Below are 22,328 nucleotides of genomic sequence, written 5' to 3' on the forward strand. Positions count from 1 at the left end.
ATACATGTATCTCTATATTTATACATGTATCTCTATATTTATATATGTATCTCTATATTTATACATGTATCTCTATATTTAATATAAGTATCTCTATATTTATATAAGTATCTCTATATTTATACATGTATCTCTATATTTATACATGTATCTCTATATTTATACATGTATCTCTATATTTATACATGTATCTCTATATTTATATAAGTATCTCTATATTTATATAAGTATCTCTATATTATACATGTATCTATATTTATATACGTATCTCTATTTATACATGTATCTATATTTATACATGTATCTATATTTATACATGTATCTATTATATACGTATCTATATTATACATGTATCTATATTATATACGTATCTCTATATTTATACATGTATCTCTATATTTATACATGTATCTATATTTATATAAGTATCTCTATATTATACATGTATATCTAGATTTATATACCTATCTCTATATTTATATACGTATCTCTATATTTATATAAGTATCTCTATATTTATACACGTATCTCTATATTTATACATGTATCTCTATATTTATCACGTATCTCATTATTTATATACGTATCTCTATATTTATATAAGTATCTCTATATTTATACATGTATCTCTATATTTATACATGTATCTATATTTATATATGTATCTATATTTATACATGTATATCTATATTTATATATGTATCTCTATATTTATATAAGTATCTTTATATTTATACATGTATCTCTATATTTATACATGTATCTCTATATTTATATATGTATCTATATTTATATAAGTATCTCTATATTTATATATGTATCTATATTTATATAAGTATCTCTATATTTATACATGTATCTATATTTATACATGTATCTATATTTATACATGTATATCTATATTTTTATACGTATCTCTATATTTATACACGTATCTCTATATTTATACATGTATCTCTATATTTATATACGTATCTCTATATTTATACATGTATCTCTATATTTATATAAGTATCTCTATATTTATACATGTATCTCTATATTTATACATGTATCTCTATATTTATATATGTATCTATATTTATATAGTATCTCTATATTTATATATGTATCTATATTTATATAAGTATCTATATTTATACATGTATCTATATTTATACATGTATATCTATATTATATATGTTTCTCTATATTTATATACGTATCTCTATATTTATACATGTATCTCTATATTTATACATGTATCTCTATATTTATACACGTATCTCTATATTTATACACGTATCTCTATATTTATACACGTATCTCTATATTTATACATGTATCTCTATATTTATATACGTATCTCTATATTTATATAAGTATCTCTATATTTATACACGTATCTCTATATTTAACATGTCTCTATATTTATATATGTATCTATATTTATACATGTATGTCTATATTTATATATGTATCTATATTTATACATGTATCTTCTATATTTATATACGTATCTCTATATTTATATAAGTATCTCTATATTTATATAAGTATCTCTATATTTATATAGTTATCTATATTTATACATGTATCTCTATATTATATATGTATCTATATTTATACATGTATCTCTATATTTATATACGTATCTCTATATTTATATAAGTATCTCTATAATTATACATGTATATCTATATTTATACATGTATCTATATTTATATATGTATCTATATTTATACATGTATATCTATATTTATATATGTATCTCTATATTTATATAAGTATCTTTATATTTATACATGTATCTCTATATTTATACATGTATCTCTATATTTATATACGTATCTCTATATTTATATAAGTATCTTTATATTTATACATGTATATCTATATTTATATACGTATCTCTATATTTATATAAGTATCTCTATATTATACATGTATATCTATTTATATATGTATCTCTATATTTATATAAGTATCTCTATATTTATACATGTATCTCTATATTTATATACGTATCTCTATATTTATATAAGTATCTTTATATTTATATATGTATCTCTATATTTATACATATATCTCTATATTTATATAAGTATCTCTATATTTATACATGTATCTATATTTATACATGTATCTATATTTATATATGTATCTCTATATTTATACATGTATCTATATTTATATATGTATCTTTATATTTATACATGTATCTTTATATTTATATATGTATCTATATTTATACATGTATCTATATTTATACATGTATCTATATTTATATAAGTATCTTTATATTTATACATGTATCTTTATATTTATATATGTATCTATATTTATACATGTATCTATATTTATACATGTATCTATATTTATACATGTATCTCTATATTTATATATGTATCTCTATATTTATACATGTATCTATATTTATATATGTATCTATATTTATATACGTATCTCTATATTTATACATGTATCTATATTTATACATGTATCTATATTTATATATGTATCTCTATATTTATACATGTATCTATATTTATATATGTATCTATATTTATATATGTATCTCTATATTTATACATGTATCTCTATATTTATATACGTATCTCTATATTTATACATGTATCTATATTTATACATGTATCTATATTTATATATGTATCTCTATATTTATACATGTATCTCTATATTTATATACGTATCTCTATATTTATATACGTATCTCTATATTTATATAAGTATCTTTATATTTATACATGTATCTTTATATTTATATATGTATCTATATTTATACATGTATCTATATTTATACATGTATCTATATTTATACATGTATCTCTATATTTATATAAGTATCTCTATATTTATACATGTATCTATATTTATACATGTATCTATATTTATATATGTATCTCTATATTTATACATGTATCTCTATATTTATATACGTATCTCTATATTTATATACGTATCTCTATATTTATATAAGTATCTTTATATTTATACATGTATCTTTATATTTATATATGTATCTATATTTATACATGTATCTATATTTATACATGTATCTATATTTATACATGTATCTCTATATTTATATAAGTATCTCTATATTTATACATGTATCTCTATATTTATACATGTATCTATATTTATATACGTATCTCTATATTTATATAAGTATCTCTATATTTATACACGTATCTCTATATTTATACATGTATCTCTATATTTATATACATATCTCTATATTTATACATGTATCTCTATATTTATATAAGTATCTTTATATTTATATACTTATCTCTATATTTATACATGTATCTCTATTTTTATACATGTATCTCTATTTTTATACATGTATCTATATTTATACAATATATTACTTTAGCCTTTTGTGCTATATTGTTTATGGTGTTTTATCTTATAATGTTATTTTCTGACACTTAATCTTTGAGGAATTCGTGATCATTATTTCATTTGTCCACATTGATTCACGTCTCAAAAGGATACAAAATATTCAAAACCATAAACATGTACCGGTTAAGGTGAGTTTGTTTTAAAGATGGGTCTTAAACTCTGTTTCAAAAGGTTTGAGACTGCGGTCTCTGGAGTACATTTTCGATCAGACTCGGGGCACAACCAGTTGGTATATTACGAGTAGGAGCGAAGTGACCTTGCAGGCGGTGTACTGTAGTGTGCAATAAGGTTTTGGAAGTTTCAATTTTACCCGAGGGGGAGGGGGGGGGGGCAAAATAGGGATATAAAAAAAAAGACGTTTTTCTACAAAAACCTTGTTCCCGGAACTCCTTTTACGTTTTACGCAGTAGCCAAATCATCGTTTGGAATATAATTGGTGGTTTTCAGCAGATGTGCAATAAAGTTTCGGAATTTTCTTTTTCACCCTGTGGGCCAATTTGGGGTTGTAAAATATTTTTCTTTAATAACACCTAGTTCCCAGAACTCCTCTTACATTTTATGCATTAGCCAAATTACCTTTTGGGGGATGATTGGTGTCCTTTAGATGTGCAATAAGTTTTCGGAATTTTCTTTTTCACCTGGCAAAGAGCTGCAAAAATGACTAGCAAAAATATGGTGCTAAGCGCATTGGCATGTGCAACAAGAATATTTTGCGCCAAGGGTTGGAATTTCAAATATTTTATATATATTTGAACAAACAAAGGTGATGGGGGGGGGGGGGGGTTGGAATGACTCCAGGGCACTTGTCCATCAAAATACTCAATTCATCTTGACATATGCAACAAGAATATATATGGTAAAGAGTATGTTTAAAGGCTAACACTTGCGTGCGGGTATTACTGTCTTATGACAGCATCTAGTTTTTTATTGAAGAGACTTTGCACGATCTCATATTTATACAGACGAAAAATACCAGAGATGTCAGTTGTTGACTCTCTAAGCATTAGAACAAGGCGAGTGTATTAATGTGGTCAATTTTGATGTCAAAAAAGTCTGAACGGCACTGTACAGATGTACGAGGACACGAACGTGCAAATATAGCCAAATTTAACTGTGTTAAAACAAAATGTTCAGTGTGTATTCATTAATCATAGCTTAGGTTTCTGTTTCGGCTTGTCGAAATAAGTCAATCCCCCCGCCCTCCTTCTTTCTTTCCCATGTGGTGGAGTCGCTAATTAACATAGGTGCCTGTGATTGTGGACTGATCTTGATGTCCATTGATATAACATTCACGAAAACGATTTCCATGTGTTAGGTCAGTGCATGGAAATTACGTATGATGTACACACAAAAAAACAACAAAAAACGCAGACAGAGAAAAACGAGGGAGGGGATGTGCTCGAAATAGAGTTCATCAAAGCAACCAAGTACTCTGAACTGTAAAAGCGTTTACATGTACAGATAACTGGTGTCTATCTCTTATACCAGCCTTTCATCAAAGATTCATAGGTGTTTAACCCTCTTTATACGTCCGTCATAAAAACACACTAATGTGTGAATTTCACACACACACACACACACACACACACACACACACACACATATATATATATATATATATATATATATATATATATATCATTGGGGGTGGGGGTGTAGAGGGTAGTATTTTCTCTCATATCTACGTATGTAAGATACAGATATTCTATGAAAGAAAGGTATGTAAGATCTGTCTATCTTTCATATCACGTGACGTTTATCTTACATATCCCGTGACGTCATAATCAATACACAACTAGCTTGCAATTTTCCTCGCCTCGATTGACGAACACTAACGTCTGCAAAGCTCTTGTACAAAAAATGACAGATTGTAATGTCCCTGATAATCTCCAGGTGTATGTGACCGGACACAAAAATACACATTCCTTGAACAATTACTGCACACTCAACAACAGTCACAAATTCCTCATACACCTATGTCATCCGGTGCATTATGCCAGTTCACAGAAACCCAGCCCACACGGTCTATTACTTCTAGGCCTACCTCCACATTCACTCTGTCAACGTCTACTGTCCGTGTCTCAGGTGAAATAAGTGCCTTCAATGTCCATGAGACTCGAGTCCTTGCACGCGTGAAAAACGAAAGTCTAGCCATGCCCATATTCACCAACAAAAACCACTTGGAATTTCTCTTCACACACTCGTCATTAAATAACTGCTCAATTAATATCAATATCAATGCTCCTCTAAGAAAAAACACGTGCAGTTGTGGATTCATATTCTGATTAGGTCTGTCAAAATGTTTCGCGCTGATGGACTGTCGAGTTACGTCACGCATCACCCTGATTATTGATTTATTCAAAGAGGAATAACTCTAATACAATTCACTTATACACTCGTCGGCCGATTTTTTGTCGGCAACGTAGTTGCCAAAATGAAGGTCGTAAATTCGATTCTGGTGTTATTTCTAATGTACAGCGAAAAATTAATTAATTGGAAAATTCTCAAAATGGCGTCGCTAGGCACAAGGAAAACGGAAAACTCTAGAAATATGAGAGAAAAATACTCTCTTATGAGTTGCCATGAAATATTAAAGTGATTCCACTCTCGGGCTTGCAAAAATGCGGTAAAACCCTCGGCAAAGCCTCGGGTTTCACAGCTTTTTTGCAACCCTCGGGTGGAATCACCTTATATTTCATGGCTACTCATAAGAGAGTCTTATAATCTTCCACCACGGCCGACTGATTCAAAATTGTTTTCATTCACAACTTTCAAGTTTACATTTTCATTAAAATTATGGGAGGCCAATTCCAATCATCCATCATATCTTTATTTGCAATACAAAATAACAAAGAAATTATCATTGTAAATAAGGAGGGGCAGACCCCCTGCCCCCACCCCAACCCTCCAATTCTATGTGCCTGCTCTAAGAATGTATTTGTGATGTACAAGTATTAGTTCCTTAGTCCGCCCAATCATTTTATGGATAGATGCTTTACATCAATCGACTTTTTACTTCATCCTATAGAGAAGAAATGTATAGATTGATAGACAAGCTGGCTGAATTCAAAACTCGAACAACGAATGGCGTACTGTGCTGAAAATCTTGAAATTCGAGAGATTTACGTTAACAATTAATAAATATCGTATGGCGCGCATATCAAATTATATACACAACCTTTAGGTATGCTTTACAAGGTAAAGCAAATTCTCAGACGTGGGATGCATGCACGAGCAGTGGCGGATCCAGAGGGAGACAAGGGGGTTGCAACCAACCAACACCTCTCTCGGTTGGAAAAGGTAAAAACTTGGGTCGCAATCCCCACCCCACCCCTAACCGCCGGTGAATTTTTTTTTTCTGGATCCACCACTGCAAGTACTCACAGTATTTTCATACTTATAATCAGTTTCATCTCGTAAATTGCACGTACATGTAGAAATGGATTTGATATTTACACTCATTTATGTTCCTATTTTTTTCTAGCTATTTGCATATTGGCTTTACAAGAAAAATGTAATGGATTTTGAAAAGTTGGCTCCTGAGCTTTTGAGCACAACTGCGCAGGATGCTACAACTAAGTATGTAGTTGTTTAAGGTAGATCTATACTCGGCCTTAAATGGACTCGATCATGAAAAAATTGCCTTTACAAGATAAATATATATTCCAGTAATAGAAAGACATTGAAAAATATATATGTTGACATGCTTTTTTCATTGTTATTGCTTCTCAAAAGTAAGCACCCCATCAACATGAAGGAAAATGCACTCCTCCTTCTTTATTTTTCTTAATAATTATTATTTTCTTCAAAAAATGGGCTGTAATAAGCAACATAGACTATATACCCTTTATCTAATGGCATGTAATCATTTATTCTAATAAATTGGAATAAATATTTTCATAATGTACACTTTGTGAGCCCAAACATGTTAAAAGAAATACTGTAGGAAATACTATTTGACGTCAATATTGGTCTTTTCCCTAATTTTTATGGACTAAACTTTGAATTCATTGGTTTTAATCTACAGATTATTATCTTAAAATAAGGATTTGAGTAAGAAAATCATATGTTGACGTATTATCTTAGAAGCTATCAGCTCTACAACAAGTACACCCCCTCCCTAAAATCTTGAAAAATTATACATTATCATATCATCGTAAGACATGTGAAGTTTGAGCATATTTACAACCTTGGATAAGAATTTGAATTACATGTATTCTAAACTATAACTATTATAACATACACGTGGTTTACAATTAAATCTTACATTTTATCTGAAAAAATAATATTATAGAGAAGGCTTTGCACAATGTAAATGTAAAACGAAAGTAACAAACTGAATTTTGATGATTTTGCTTATATGATTAATGCATACGTGTAATGTGTAATATATCTTATATCCTGAGACAAAGTTTTATATGAATCTCTACAGGTCATGAAATCATTTACATGTACATAAATTGGATGCATGTTTTACATGTTACATGTACACGTACACCACTTACACCGGTCTAAGTAAATGCAATCTCAAGAAGGAACTAATAGTGCCGCCCCAATAATTTTGAAAAAGGAGAGAGGATGAGGAAAAAATGACAAATTCATGACGGTCGGTGAAATAAAACAAATTAGTTGCAGCTGATCTTTGAAGCTTGCGTCAATATCTGTAACATTGTAGCAGCGAACACAACTACGATATCTGTGGTCACTGGAGCAGCGAAATGTTAACTTTTCTTTTTTACACGAGCGTACCATGTATTTGTTGATGATAATTTGGAACCTATTCTAACCCGGATCCTCACAAAAGAAATATCATCATGATGCTCGTGGAAATCTGAATTGGTCTGACCTCCCCTCCCCCCCCCCCCCTTTCCCAACTGTCTCTCCCACTTTCTGATGCCCCGCAATTCCATATGTTGAACATTTCGATCATAGTAAAACTTTTACATACATGAATAGTCAATGTACACTGAATGTCTCACGGACATGTACAATGTAATTGACACACCCCCATCCACCAAAATGTTGTTTGTTCTCCATTCGATTTTTTCTCTAAAGCTATAATCATCTCTACCCCCCCCTCCTTTTTTTTTTTAAATTAAAACCCACAAGATTTCAACTTAAAATTTGACTGATAAGATGATAAGAACAACCAGGAAGGAATTGATATCGGATATTCACATATCGTATCGCCATGTAAAAATCAAATGGATATCGTTAAAATATCACATTTCGGAAAACGGAAGCGTTGTTCCGCATTTACATTTGATGGTGACGTAGGCCGAGTATAGGTCAACTTTAATACTGATCCCATTGGTGCAAACATATCACACATCTATTACTGAACCCTGTTCAGTTTTTTTGTTGTTTTTTTTGTTTTTTTTTTTGTGCAAATTCAAATTTTGAAAGGGTTTGGCAGAGACTATATTTTGTTATTTTGTGGCGGAAAGATTGATTAATTAAAAAGCTAGCTCTAAATCTGCATGATAAATACAGTTTCTATTTCATCCAATATATCTTCTATTTCTATACTCCTATACGTGTATTTCAGTTATATGATTTATGATACAAGTAGTTGAGACTTGGAACTAGTTCAGATGTTGTAATTTATTAAATTTGGTTGTTATATTTTTCCGAATAGAACACCGTTTCTTTAAAAAGTCTAAATTAATTCACTCGAAATTTTGTAAAAAAAACAAACAAAAAAATCAGTATTTCAGCAAATAATTCAAGCATTTGATCTCGAACCCCCATTTTTTAGCTCCATTTTAAATTTAAGACAAGACATCGAACATTATGTGAAATTTTAGAGATTGGCATTACTCCTATTAAATTCTCAAATTTGATATGGTTTTCCCCCGCAAATCAAGTGCAAAAAGGTCATTATTTATATCCTATTACTTGTATTAAACTACATGTACATGTAGCAGCTAGCCTTTAGAATTTAATTTGCAATACAACAACAGACTATACACAGTTCATAAATGTCCAATCGTTCGTTTCTGAGAAAACAATTCATATGCTTTCAAAGTCCTGTGACCTCTCTCAAAATTGGGGGTGGATGTGAGGGGGTGTTGTTTTTGGTAAAATACAAGAAGTTTATCTTGCCAAGCACCCTATTCTTAAATTGTGAAATCGTCTTTTCAAGTTTGATAGTATTTATCTACTTAAAAGTTCCAAATAATCAAATAATAAAATTAAGGAGGGGCCACTAGGCTAGTATATATTTTCTCATTTCAAATAGTTATGGATAGGGTCTTTGTTACAAAGAAGGGTGTGCACCAACCCAACCTAAATATAATATGTTTATTTTAATATTCTTATTTCGCAATGAGGAATACGTATACAATTCTAGAATGATATTATGTAAACTACTTGGGGGGGGGGGGATTACTTTAAAACAATTATTTATATTTTATTTATAAGCAAACTTCATTAAATATGAAAATACTCCTACAAGGCAAGCAAGTCTGCACGGCGAATTATTTATTTCATTTGAAAATTTAATACTTTGTATTCAAAACCAGATACACTATCCTTAAATTAATAATGACTTCCTGTAAATTGATACCTGGCTACCTCTTCTACAGGAAAAAGACGGTATAAGCCTGTAAATACGTTGTGACTTCCGCATTGTAAACTATACGCCTTAAGCAATACAATTTCCAAACGTTACTTACAGAAAACAAAGGTCTTTTAAAATGAATTCAAAGTAATTTAATTTACTATGACAGGAATTATATAATTAAATATTTCTTGTAACCTCTACCTTGCATAGTATGTAGGCCTAGTATTTGTAAACGTTCACTGATTGGGATACATTGTTGGTGATTTAAGGAGTATTCAAAATTTAATTCATTTCGCCATTTAACTTATTATTTTGTGCTATTTCTTTAAAATTATCACTATCATTAGAAAAACAAATTCAGACGCATGTACTTATTGTTACACGAAAGTGAAAGTTATCACAGGTGTCGCTGTAATCAAATACCGGTTTGTTTACATCACCAGGGCCACCGCTTTCACTCGGCGCACGCCAAGCTATTTGTTCTAGTTGTTTACAATTCGATTTAGTGCCTTAACTTTAAAATGTAACTTCCTTTAATTGATTATACCGGAAAACGTTAAAATTTAGCACAAATAATGTTGCATGTAACGACTGAAATCGGCAAAGTCGGTAGAAAAGGTAAGCATTGTTATCGTGTTTTCTGTGTGTGGCCCGCATTTCCTCTACAGGTGCTCGCAGGTGTATTCATTCGTGTAGAGTATGTTTTCATATTGAAGTTGAACTCACTCTGATTATACAGCTTGTGTTCTAATTAGATTACATCGGGTTATGTACAGTGTATTCAAACTTGATAAGCATAAAAATTCTCTCTCTCTCTCTCTCTCTCTCTCTCTCTCTCTCTCTCTCTCTCTCTCTCTCTCTCTCTCTCTCTCTCTCTTACTCTGTGTGTGTGTGTGTGGGGGGGGGGGGGGGGGACAACTGCACTTTACCAGTATGTACAAATTATATGGAAATGACAGTGTTCTTCCTATATATTATAGAGCCACACGCCATATTCCCCACAAGATACAGCTACAAACTTAGACGTTAAATGTAGTACATTATATATTTCATTTCCCCTACAGAGTTTACCAGTAGTATAAATATGTATTATACATGTATATTGCATCAATCACATGTACTTCTACAGCTACTTCTACACATATTAATTATCAATTACTAATAGTACAATTACTTAACATGTGCTGTATTATAAATTATGTATATGTGTTACTAATTTCTTGTGTTTTTGATTACTTGTATTATTAATTACTTGTATATGTATTATTAATTACTTGTATATATACTATTAATTACTTGTATATGGGTTATTAATTAATTGTATATGTATTATTAATTACTTGTATATGTATTATTAATTACTTGTATATGTATTATTAATTACTTGTATATGAATTATTACTTACTTGTATATGAATTATTAATTACTTGTATATCTACTATGAATTACTTGTATATGTATTATTAATTACTTGTATATGTATTATTAATTACTTGTATATGTATTATTAATTACTTGTATATGAATTATTAATTACTTGTGTATGAATTATTAATTACTAGTATATGTATTATTAATTACTTGTATATGTATTATTAATTACTTGTGTATGTATTATTAATTACTTGTATATGTATTATTAATTACTTGCATTATTAATTACTTGTATATGTGTTATTAATTACTTGTATATGTATTATTGATTACTTGTATATGGGTTATTAATTACTTGTATATGTATTATTAATTACTTATATATGTATTATGAATTACTTGTATATGAATTATTAATTACTTGTGTATGAATTATTAATTACTTGTGTATGTACTATTAATTACTTGTATAAGTATTATTGATTACTTGTATATGTATTATGAATTACTTGTATATGTATTATTAATTACTTGTGTATGAATTATTAATTACTTGTATAAGTATTATTGATTACTTGTATATGTATTATGAATTACTTGTGTATGTACTATTAATTACTTGTATAAGTATTATTAATTACTTGTGCATGTATTATTAATTACTTGTATATATACTATTAATTACTTGTATATGAATTATTAATTACTTGTATATATACTATTAATTACTTGTATATGTATTATTAATTACTTGTATATGTATTATTGATTACTTGTATATGTATTATTAATTACTTGTATATGAATTATTAATTACTTGTATATATACTATTAATTACTTGTATATATACTATTAATTACTTGTATAAGTATTATTGATTACTTGTATATGTATTATGAATTACTTGTATATGTATTATTAATTACTTATATATGTATTATTAATTACTTGTATAAGTATTATTGATTACTTGTATATGTATTATGAATTACTTGTGTATGTACTATTAATTACTTGTATATGTATTATTAATTACTTGTGCATGTATTATTAATTACTTGTATATATACTATTAATTACTTGTATATGAATTATTAATTACTTGTATATGTATTATTAATTACTTGTATATGTATTATTAATTACTTGTATATGAATTATTAATTACTTGTATATATACTATGAATTACTTGTATATGTATTATTAATTACTTGTATATGTATTATTAATTACTTGTATATGTATTATTAATTACTTGTATATGTATTATTAATTACTTGTATATGTATTATTAATTACTTGTATATGTATTATTAATTACTTGTATATATACTATTAATTACTTGTATATGAATTATTAATTACTTGTATATATACTATTAATTACTTGTATATGTATTATTAATTACTTGTATATGTATTATTAATTACTTGCATTATTAATTACTTGTATATGTGCTATTAATCACATGTATTATTAATTACATGTTTATGTTTTATTAATTCCTTGTATATGTATTATATGTGTTACTAATTTCTTGTGTTTTTGATTACTTGTATTATTAATTACTTGTATATGTATTATTAATTACTTGTATATGTGTTATTAATTACTTGTATATGTGTTATTAATTACTTGTATATGTATTATTAATTACTTGCATTATTAATTACTTGTATATGTGTTATTAATTACTTGTATATGTATTATTGATTACTTGTATATGAATTATTAATTACTTGTATATGTATTATTAATTACTTGCATTATTAATTACTTGTATATGTATTTTTAATTACTTGCATTATTAATTACTTGTATATGTGTTATTAATCACATGTATTATTAATTACATGTGTATGTTTTATTAATTCCTTGTCTCATTAATTACTTATATCATTAATTACTTGTATATGGGTTATTAATTACTTGTATTTTTAATTACTTGTTTATGTGTTATTTGAATTATGTGGCATGGCATTTACATCATGAAATTGTCATTATTCGGGGTTCTTGCTGTCTAAAATTCTCTTCATCAAGATGATGTAGTAGGTTGTACACAGGTATTTAAGATAATCGTAACAAAATTCATTTTATAAAGTTGAAATAGAACTTTAATCACTTTGAAGAAATGACACAGATTTAGAAACTTTTGACAATTTTTCTGAGGCTGAATTGCCAAATGTCGGTAGTAATTCTTCTGTATGATTAACACTATAAGGAACAAATGTAAGCTTGATAATTGATATAGTACATATTGGCAGTTGAGTTTCTCAATAAAATACGTTTGAATTAAATTAGTGCATGTACATATTGGCAGTGCTGAAAACAAAGTTACAGCATACAGTCCTTTTGATGTAATACATGATTTCCTTTATACCTACAGAGAGGGAACGCCGACATTTCCCAGACATCCACAATAACTGCAGTCTGCCAGCTTACAGGGCCCAGGGGCGGAAGTACATCCCTCACGGTTATGGATTTTATGATGAGTGGACACCACACAACCAGTTCATCAAAGTGCAGTACACCGAGTAAGTCTATAGAACATGCCGGTTATACTCTTACATCATCGAGCTAACCGAGTAAGTCTATAGAACATGCCGGTTATACGCTTACATCATTGAGCTAACCGAGTAAGTCTATAGAACATGCTGGTTACTCTTACATCATTGAGCTAACCGGGTAAGTCTAGAGAACATGTCGGTTACACTCTTACATCATTGAGCTAACCTACAATCGAATTTTGCAGTGCATTTTATAATGACTGAATCTCTTCTAGCCTGCTGTTCACTCAGTTTTTTCTTTGCTGATTAAATTTAACCATAATGACTAAAACTCTTGAATGGTTCTTTAAATGAATTCCATTTGTATGTTAGCAAATATTTCTGAAAACTACTGAAATAACAAATTGCAGATAAATTGTACACTGTACATAAGATAATAAGAAAGAAATATAGTTTGGTTTATGTTAGACTTAACATCTGCATTATATTGAATGTTTATAATGAACATAGATGATAATGGCAAACTAACGACTCGGCTTTATGACGACTCCAGCTTCCCTATTGTCGACGTCCCATGTTTATGTGTATTACATTGCCACCTTCATACCGTGTTTGTGTCTCACACATGATTTGATATTTGAGATCCTGTTCTGCTTATGATCAGTTTTTAAAATGAGGCAGACTACTGAAAAATAAGGTGATATCACAGGGGTCTCAACAGTCTCATTTAGAGGCAGACTACTGACAAATTTGGTGATATTACAATATTTACAATTCTATGGCCATTACAATGATCTTATTTGCAATTACAACCTGTCATTAGGTCAAGTGCTGTCTGACATGTTTCATACCAATATGTTAGACCACTCTACACATACTAATTTTGACTAAAGACTATTTTGTTTACCTGATTAAGAGTGAGTACAACAGATGTGACCGGTCAACAGGGGATGCTTACTCCTCCTAGGCACCAGTGGCCCTATTCACAAAATATCTTACGACTAAGATCAAAATTTACGAACACTGTAATTTTCTTATTTATTATTTCTTGTAGATTTTCTTAATTAATATGTAAAAGTACATCCATGATTTATAAAACTTGAATACATACTTATGATCTCATGTTTGGTATTTGATTATCAGACAAAATTATTATTTTTAGCTTAGTTGCAAGATATTTTGTGAATAAGGGCCCTGATCCCTCCTCTGGTGTGTCCAGGGGTCCGTGTTTGTCTGATCCCACCTCTAGTGTGTTGAGGGGTCTGTGTTTGTCTGATCCCACCTCTAGTGTGTTGAGGGGTCAGTGTTTGTCTGATCCCGCCTCTAGTGTGTTGAGTGGTCTGTGTTTGTCTGATCTCACCTCTGGTGTGTTGAGGGGTCCGTGTTTGTCTGATCCCACCTCTGGTGTGTCCAGGGGTCCGTGTTTGTCTGATCCCACCTCTGGTGTGTTGAGGGGTCTGTGTTTGTCAGACCCCACCTCTGATGTATAGGGGTCTGTGTTTGTCGGACCCCACCTCTGGTGTGTATAGGGGTCCGTGTTTGTTGGACCCCACCTCTAGTGTGTTGAGGGGTCTGTGTTTGTCTGATCCCACCTCTGGTGTGTTGAGTGGTCTGTGTTTGTCTGATCCCACCTCTGGTGTGTTGAGGGGTCCGTGTTTGTCTGATCCCACCTCTGGTGTGTATAGGGGTCTGTGTTTGTCTGATCCCACCTCTGGTGTGTATAGGGGTCTGTGTTTGTCAGACCCCACCTCTGGTGTATAGGGGTCTGTGTTTGTCGGACCCCACCTCTGGTGTGTATAGGGGTCTGTGTTTGTCTGATCCCGCCTCTAGTGTGTTGAGGGGTCTGTGTTTGTCGGACCCCACCTCTGGTGTGTATAGGGGTCTGTGTAAACAGTGTTTGTCGGACCCCACCTCTGGTGTGTCCAGGGATCTGTGGTTGCCCTGTTCTCTATTTTGTGATTTTTATAGCATGATGAGATTTATATATGTTTGTTATGTTTTCTTTGATCTATTCAAGCATTGAAATCTGTGTTTGTAGTATGTACACATATTCAAATATTTCGATGGCCTCTTGTTTACACATTTCATATGGATACATTGCAGAAGACAGCAACTTCTTCTGAAATTCTTTGCAATTCAAATGAATGAAGTCAATAATTCAATTTTCATTTCCACTTGAGGAATTTGATATTTCATATTTAAATCTTGATGCCACCATTTGTTGTTGATATATCTAATAATTTGGTTGTTGATATATCTGATGACTTTGTTGTTGATATATCTAATAATTTGGTTGTTGATATATCTGATGACTTTGTTGTTGATATATCTAATAAATTGGTTGTTGATATATCTAATAATTTGGTTGTTGATATATCTGATGACTTTGTTGTTGATATATCTAATAATTTGGTTGTTGATATATCTGATGACTTTGTTGACAGAAATGGTCCAGACTGGAAATCCAAGTTAAAGTACATCCCCGATCCAGAAAATCCCAAATACCCTGCAGCGGAAATTTTCGAGAATAACTGGAAAGCAATGAGACCGTATCCTCGTAAGTAACTCTTTTGTGTCATGGGTCTTATCATAGCCTTAGCAAGCTAAGAAATTAGTCATGTGACTTATCATAGCCTTAGCAAGCTAAGAAATTAGTCATGGGACTTATCATAGCCTTAGCAAGCTAAGAAATTAGTCATGTGACTTATCATAACTTAAGCAAGCTAAGAAATTAGTCATGGGACTTATCATAGCCTTAGCAAGCTAAGAAATTAGTCATGTGACTTATCATAGCCTTAGCAAGCTAAGAAATTAGTCATGGAACTTATCATAACCTAAGCAAGCTAAGAAACTAGTCATGGGACTTATCATAGCCTTAGCAAGCTAAAAAATTAGTCATGAGTCTTATCATAGTCTTAGCAAGCTAAAAAATTAGTCATGGAACTTATCATTAGCCTAAGCAAGCTAAGAAATGAATCATGGAACTGATCATAACCTTAGCAAGCTAAGAAATTAGTCGTGGGACTTATCATAACCTTAGCAAGCTACGGAATGAATCATGGGACTTATCATAACCTTAGCAAGCTACGAAATTAGTCATGAGTCTTATCATAACCTTAGCAAGCTAAGAAATTAATCATGGGACTTATCATAGCCTAATCAAGCTACGAAATTAGTCATGGGACTTATCATAACTTAAGCAAGCTAAGAAATTAGCACAAGAATACAAATTGTTTTGTTTCCGTTAAAATCCAAGACAAAATCAGGGTAGGTCAGAGGAAATGAATTATACTTTTTTTCGGATTTTACATTCAGAGAGCACAATTAAAGAAACAATCTAATCAAAATCTCCTTCTAGGTATATTAAAACAATTAGAACACCTTACTGACCTTAAATTATATTCCCTACTCTGTAGTATGTGTGTGTGTGTGGGGGGGGGGGGGGTTTACAAACCGTTGAAGGGATTATTAAATAAACAATGAATAGGGGTTGATACTTGTATTATACTTCAATCAATATTACAGCATGTTAAGTTGAAGTCTTAAAATTAGTGAAATCTGCATAATTCAGGCACGTTTTGTACCAGAAAAATTCAGATCAGACCATACCCAGAATATTGTTTTTATGATATCTAGATTTCAGTTTATCAAAGAAATTTGTGACTGTACGTTTACAGAACATTTCGTATTACAAAACAAGTTACAGTCTAGTCCAGTTATATTGAAGTCATTTATATTGAACTATTTGTTACATTGAAGTCATTAATATTGAACTATTTGTTACATTGAAGTCATTTATACTGAACTATTCATTACATTGAAGTCATTTATATTGAACTATTCATTACATTGAAGTCACTTATATTGAACTATATCTGTTACATTGAAGTCATTTATATTGAACTATCTGTTATGTTGAAGTCACTTATCTTGAACTACATGTATATGTTACATTGAAATCATTTATACTGAACTATTGTTTACATTGAAGTCATTTAGATATCAAACTATTTGTAACATTGAAGTAAAAATAAATCCCCATTAACGTTATATAATTTAAATCTGGTTATATCAAACTTCTGCGATAATGAACCATTCTGGTCGGTCCCCTGAATTTCAGTATATCTGGAGTAGACTGTATAATGAACTATTCAGGTCGGTCCCCTGAATGTCAGTATATCTGGAGTAGACTGTATAATGAACTATTCAGGTCGGTCCCCTGAATTTCAGTATATCTGGAGTAGACTGTATAATGAACTATTCAGGTCGGTCCCCTGAATGTCAGTATATCTGGAGTAGACTGTATAATGAACTATTCAGGTCGGTCCCCTGAATGTCAGTATATCTGGAGTAGACTGTATAATGAACTATTCAGGTCGGTCCCCTGAATGTCAGTATATCTGGAGTAGACTGTATAATGAACTATTCAGGTCGGTCCCCTGAATGTCAGTATATCTGGAGTAGACTGTATAATGAACTATTCAGGTCGGTCCCCTGAATGTCAGTATATCTGGAGTAGACTGTATAATGAACTATTCAGGTCGGTCCCCTGAATTTCAGTATATCTGGAGTAGACTGTATAATGAACTATTCAGGTCGGTCCCCTGAATGTCAGTATATCTGGAGTAGACTGTATAATGAACTATTCAGGTCGGTCCCCTGAATGTCAGTATATCTGGAGTAGACTGTATAATGAACTATTCAGGTCGGTCCCCTGAATGTCAGTATATCTGGAGTAGACTGTATGATGAACTATTCAGGTCAGTGCCCTGAATTTCAGTATATCTGTAGTAGACTGTATGATGAACCATTCAGGTCAGTCCCCTGAATTTCAGTATATCTGGAGTAGACTGTATGATGAACCATTCAGGTCAGTCCCCTGAATTTCAGTATATCTGTAGTAGACTGTATAATGAACTATTCAGGTCGGTCCCCTGAATTTCAGTATATCCGGAGTGGACTGTATGATGAACCATTCAGGTCAGTCCCCTGAATTTCAGTATATCTGGAGTAGACTGTATAATGAACTATTCAGGTCAGTCCCCTGAATGTCAGTATATCTGGAGTAGACTGTATAATGAACTATTCCGGTCGGTCCCCTGAATTTCAGTATATCCGGAGTAGACTGTATGATGAATAATTTAGGTCGGTCCCCTGAATTTCAGTATATCCGGAGTAGACTATACTGTGGATGTGCTTACTTTATAAAACAGGAACTTAATCTCAAAAGATTGAGTTTAGTACACTAGTAAGATTAAATTTCCTATTTCACCACAAATGTCATTAAGTTAGGGGTCATCCATAATTGTCAACCATTTTCCAAAGTATGCAAAAAGCACGCTCGGGGGGGGGGGGGGTAAAAATTTTTACCGTAGCTCTTTTTTCTCTTCCGGATTTTATTTGTATCCGCGGAGTTCGGTGTGAAAATACGACAAGATAAGACAGAGACATCTTTATTTTTTTCTATAAAAACAAAACTCTATTAGGTACACAAGATTTGCACATTTATAAGACATTATATCATTCATATATAACAAGAAATAGAGGTACCAATATTAAAGAACTCATTGTTTGAACTAAATTGCTCATAAACTTGATTGTCGATCAATTTGAAAATGTTGATGTATACTTTTTGAGGGGGTGGGGGTCTCAAAAAGTGTGCTTTTTGCACACTTTGGAAAATGGTTGACAATTATGGATGACCCCTTGGTAACATCATTTCCTGATGCTTGCCTCTAAATGTAATAGATGTTTATTTCATATCATCACATTGGTTTGACTGGATGCACTTTTACATTTGATTTTTAAATGGATGGCACCAGGATGTAGATGGTACTGTTTCTAATAACAGCATTGATTTAGAAAAATATTCTATTTTCGTAAGTGAGATACACGTAATACTGAATTTTCACATTTCATCCTGCACAGTAAGAACAACACTAATCTAATGCAGGGACTCATGACTTAAACGACAAGAAAAACAACTACTTATGACATTTTTTGTCAGACACATACAAAATACTTTAAATGGGCATTGTCTGTTGCTATGTCACCAAACATTTAGTCAAATGAAAATTGCTCTATTCTATATATTTCAGAAATAACACAAGTATTCAATTATTTCAAACACCTTGTAACCTCAAAACAGGCACATGAAAATGTGATTTTGGTGATCTTGCAAGACAATAATTCTTCCTTATATATTTCTTTACACTAAAAGTGATTATTTAACATATTTTTATTAGGTTTCTCTTAAATTGTTTCTTGTACAGCATAAATGTTATTATTGGCCATATATATATATATATATATATATATATATATATATATATATATATATATAATTATATATAATATATATATATATATATATGTCATTGAGAGATTTTGAGGGAAATAATAGTTACCATCACTTTCACAGCTAATGCCCCTTCAATGATAAGGATAAGAAATGCGACTACACTTGTTCTATGACATTTTTGTTAGACACCTACTTAAGGACAAGAAAAGAGTGGCTGCTGGACCCGGGGCTGACCAAGGTGGGACTGCGGTGTAACTTTGGCGGTGTCCACAAGGCCACCAACACTAGCAGTGATGAGATCACCCACAGGATGTTGTTTGGTCAGGGACGCAATGGTAGGTCTCTCTCTCTCTCTATCTGTCTCTCTCTCTCTCTCTCTCTTTCTCTCTCTCTCTCTCAAAAATATCCAGTTATCACTGTTGATTTGTTTTTACTATAGTTGAAGTACCTGAACTACATGATGAAACGTCCTATTTTTAACAATTCACTTACAAAATTTTAACGAGCCAGTGTTATATTTTAAAATCATCACAAGAGTGCTGAATTTCAGTGTAAAGTAGTCCGAACTTATGTTCAAATCAAATCCAGTAAAATATTTCACATGACTCAAAACGTTGATGTTAGATGCTTCATTTAATACAGCTGACTTCACTCTGATAAGCGACATTGGTCCCAGTATACGGGTATTTACTAGGGTAAATACGGTGATCATAACACAACCTGGAAAAAAAAGAATTATTAAATTTAGCATGCAGATTGACCGCGTGTTTAACAACACAGGAAGTGCGTGTATGGTGAATATGGGGGTGCGATTTATGGTATGACTAAAGTTGAGAAATTAAATGCATTTCAGATGGCGAGATTGTGGACTCTAGGAGAGGTTATGATGAAGTGTTTAAAACAAAACTCGACTACAAAATACCAGGTTTAACAAAGCTTTGTTTGAAGGGACTTTGTAGAGTAGCTGTTTGTGTTTAATTCTAATATGTTTAGTGATAAAAAGTTACTAACTACAGGACGGCAGTACCCCGGGGGACGCTACTAATTACAGGACGGCAGCACCCCGGGGGACGCTACTAATTACAGGAGTACCCCGGGGGACGCTACTAATTACAGGACGGCAGCACCCCGGGGGACGCTACTAATTACAGGACGGCAGTACCCCGGGGGACGCTACTAATTACAGGACGGCAGCACCCCGGGGGACGCTACTAATTACAGGACGGCAGCACCCCGGGGGACGCTACTAACTACAGGACGGCAGTACCCCGGGGGACGCTACTAATTACAGGAGTACCCCGGGGGACGCTACTAATTACAGGACGGCAGCACCCCGGGGGACGCTACTAATTACAGGACGGCAGTACCCCGGGGGACGCTACTAATTACAGGACGGCAGCACCCCGGGGGACGCTACTAATTACAGGACGGCAGCACCCCGGGGGACGCTACTAACTACAGGACGGCAGTACCCCGGGGGACGCTACTAATTACAGGACGGGAGCACCCCGGGGGACGCTGGGAATGTTTCAGATAAATCCCAGTTGTTCCTCCTAAGACTTCCCGTACATTGAACACCAGAGAAGTAAAACACGTGGATAATGTGATATGGCTGTATCCGACAACAGAACATGCTTAGGGGTGATGGTATTGATGATTGACTTGTAGTGTATCACTGAGGTTTTGGGGTGGAAAAAGGGGGTGGGGGTGTTGCAATTTAAACATTTATTGAGAAACTCAATAGGATCGGGCAACAGGCATAGCCGATGTAGGCCCTCTTCCAAATACAAAAGTGGGGGTGTTTGTGCCCAAATAGTGTTGTAGTCTATTTGCAATTAAGATTTTGGTAATACCTTATACAGGTATTATTAAGAAATTCTCTCTCTCTCTCTCTCTCTCTCTCTCTCTCTCTCTATATATATATATATATATATATATATATGTGCTATGCGCGCGCGCCTGTGTGTGTGTGTGTGTGTTATGAAGTTTACATCTATGCAACAGTTGTGTTTTGTATACATGATTATAATAGTACGGAATAATGAATTTATAGTAAGGGAAACAAATGTTCCTTTGATACATTGTGTCGTATTTCAGAACGAGTTACCTTTCCTTTCACACAATTTTACTATAGAAAATGTGATCGATTCAAAGTGGGATTCAGTA

The 22,328-nt window shown here is 31.8% G+C and overlaps 1 protein-coding gene across 9 annotated transcripts in view; it reads left to right on the top strand.

Annotated features, from left to right (window-relative positions):
• Nucleotides 1-22,328, top strand: part of LOC125673673 (spermatogenesis-associated serine-rich protein 1-like) — an 82,462-nt gene that overhangs the window by 48,634 nt on the left and 11,500 nt on the right. For 2 of the 9 annotated variants that reach the window (XM_056159093.1, XM_048910361.2), the window contains exons 1-4: nt 10,396-10,594; nt 13,741-13,888; nt 16,306-16,418; nt 20,348-20,497. In XM_056159093.1, coding sequence (XP_056015068.1) covers nt 10,552-10,594; nt 13,741-13,888; nt 16,306-16,418; nt 20,348-20,497 — 454 coding nt within the window. In that variant the 5' untranslated portion in view covers nt 10,396-10,551. Of the gene's footprint in view, nt 1-10,378; nt 10,595-13,740; nt 13,889-16,305; nt 16,419-20,347; nt 20,498-21,015; nt 21,088-22,328 lie in introns of those variants that run through there. The other 7 variants (XM_056159091.1, XM_048910358.2, XM_048910357.2 and 4 more) reach the window with 7 other exon arrangements.

Source organism: Ostrea edulis, chromosome 3 (assembly GCF_947568905.1).
Source record: "Ostrea edulis chromosome 3, xbOstEdul1.1, whole genome shotgun sequence".
NCBI lineage: Eukaryota > Metazoa > Mollusca > Bivalvia > Ostreida > Ostreidae > Ostrea > Ostrea edulis.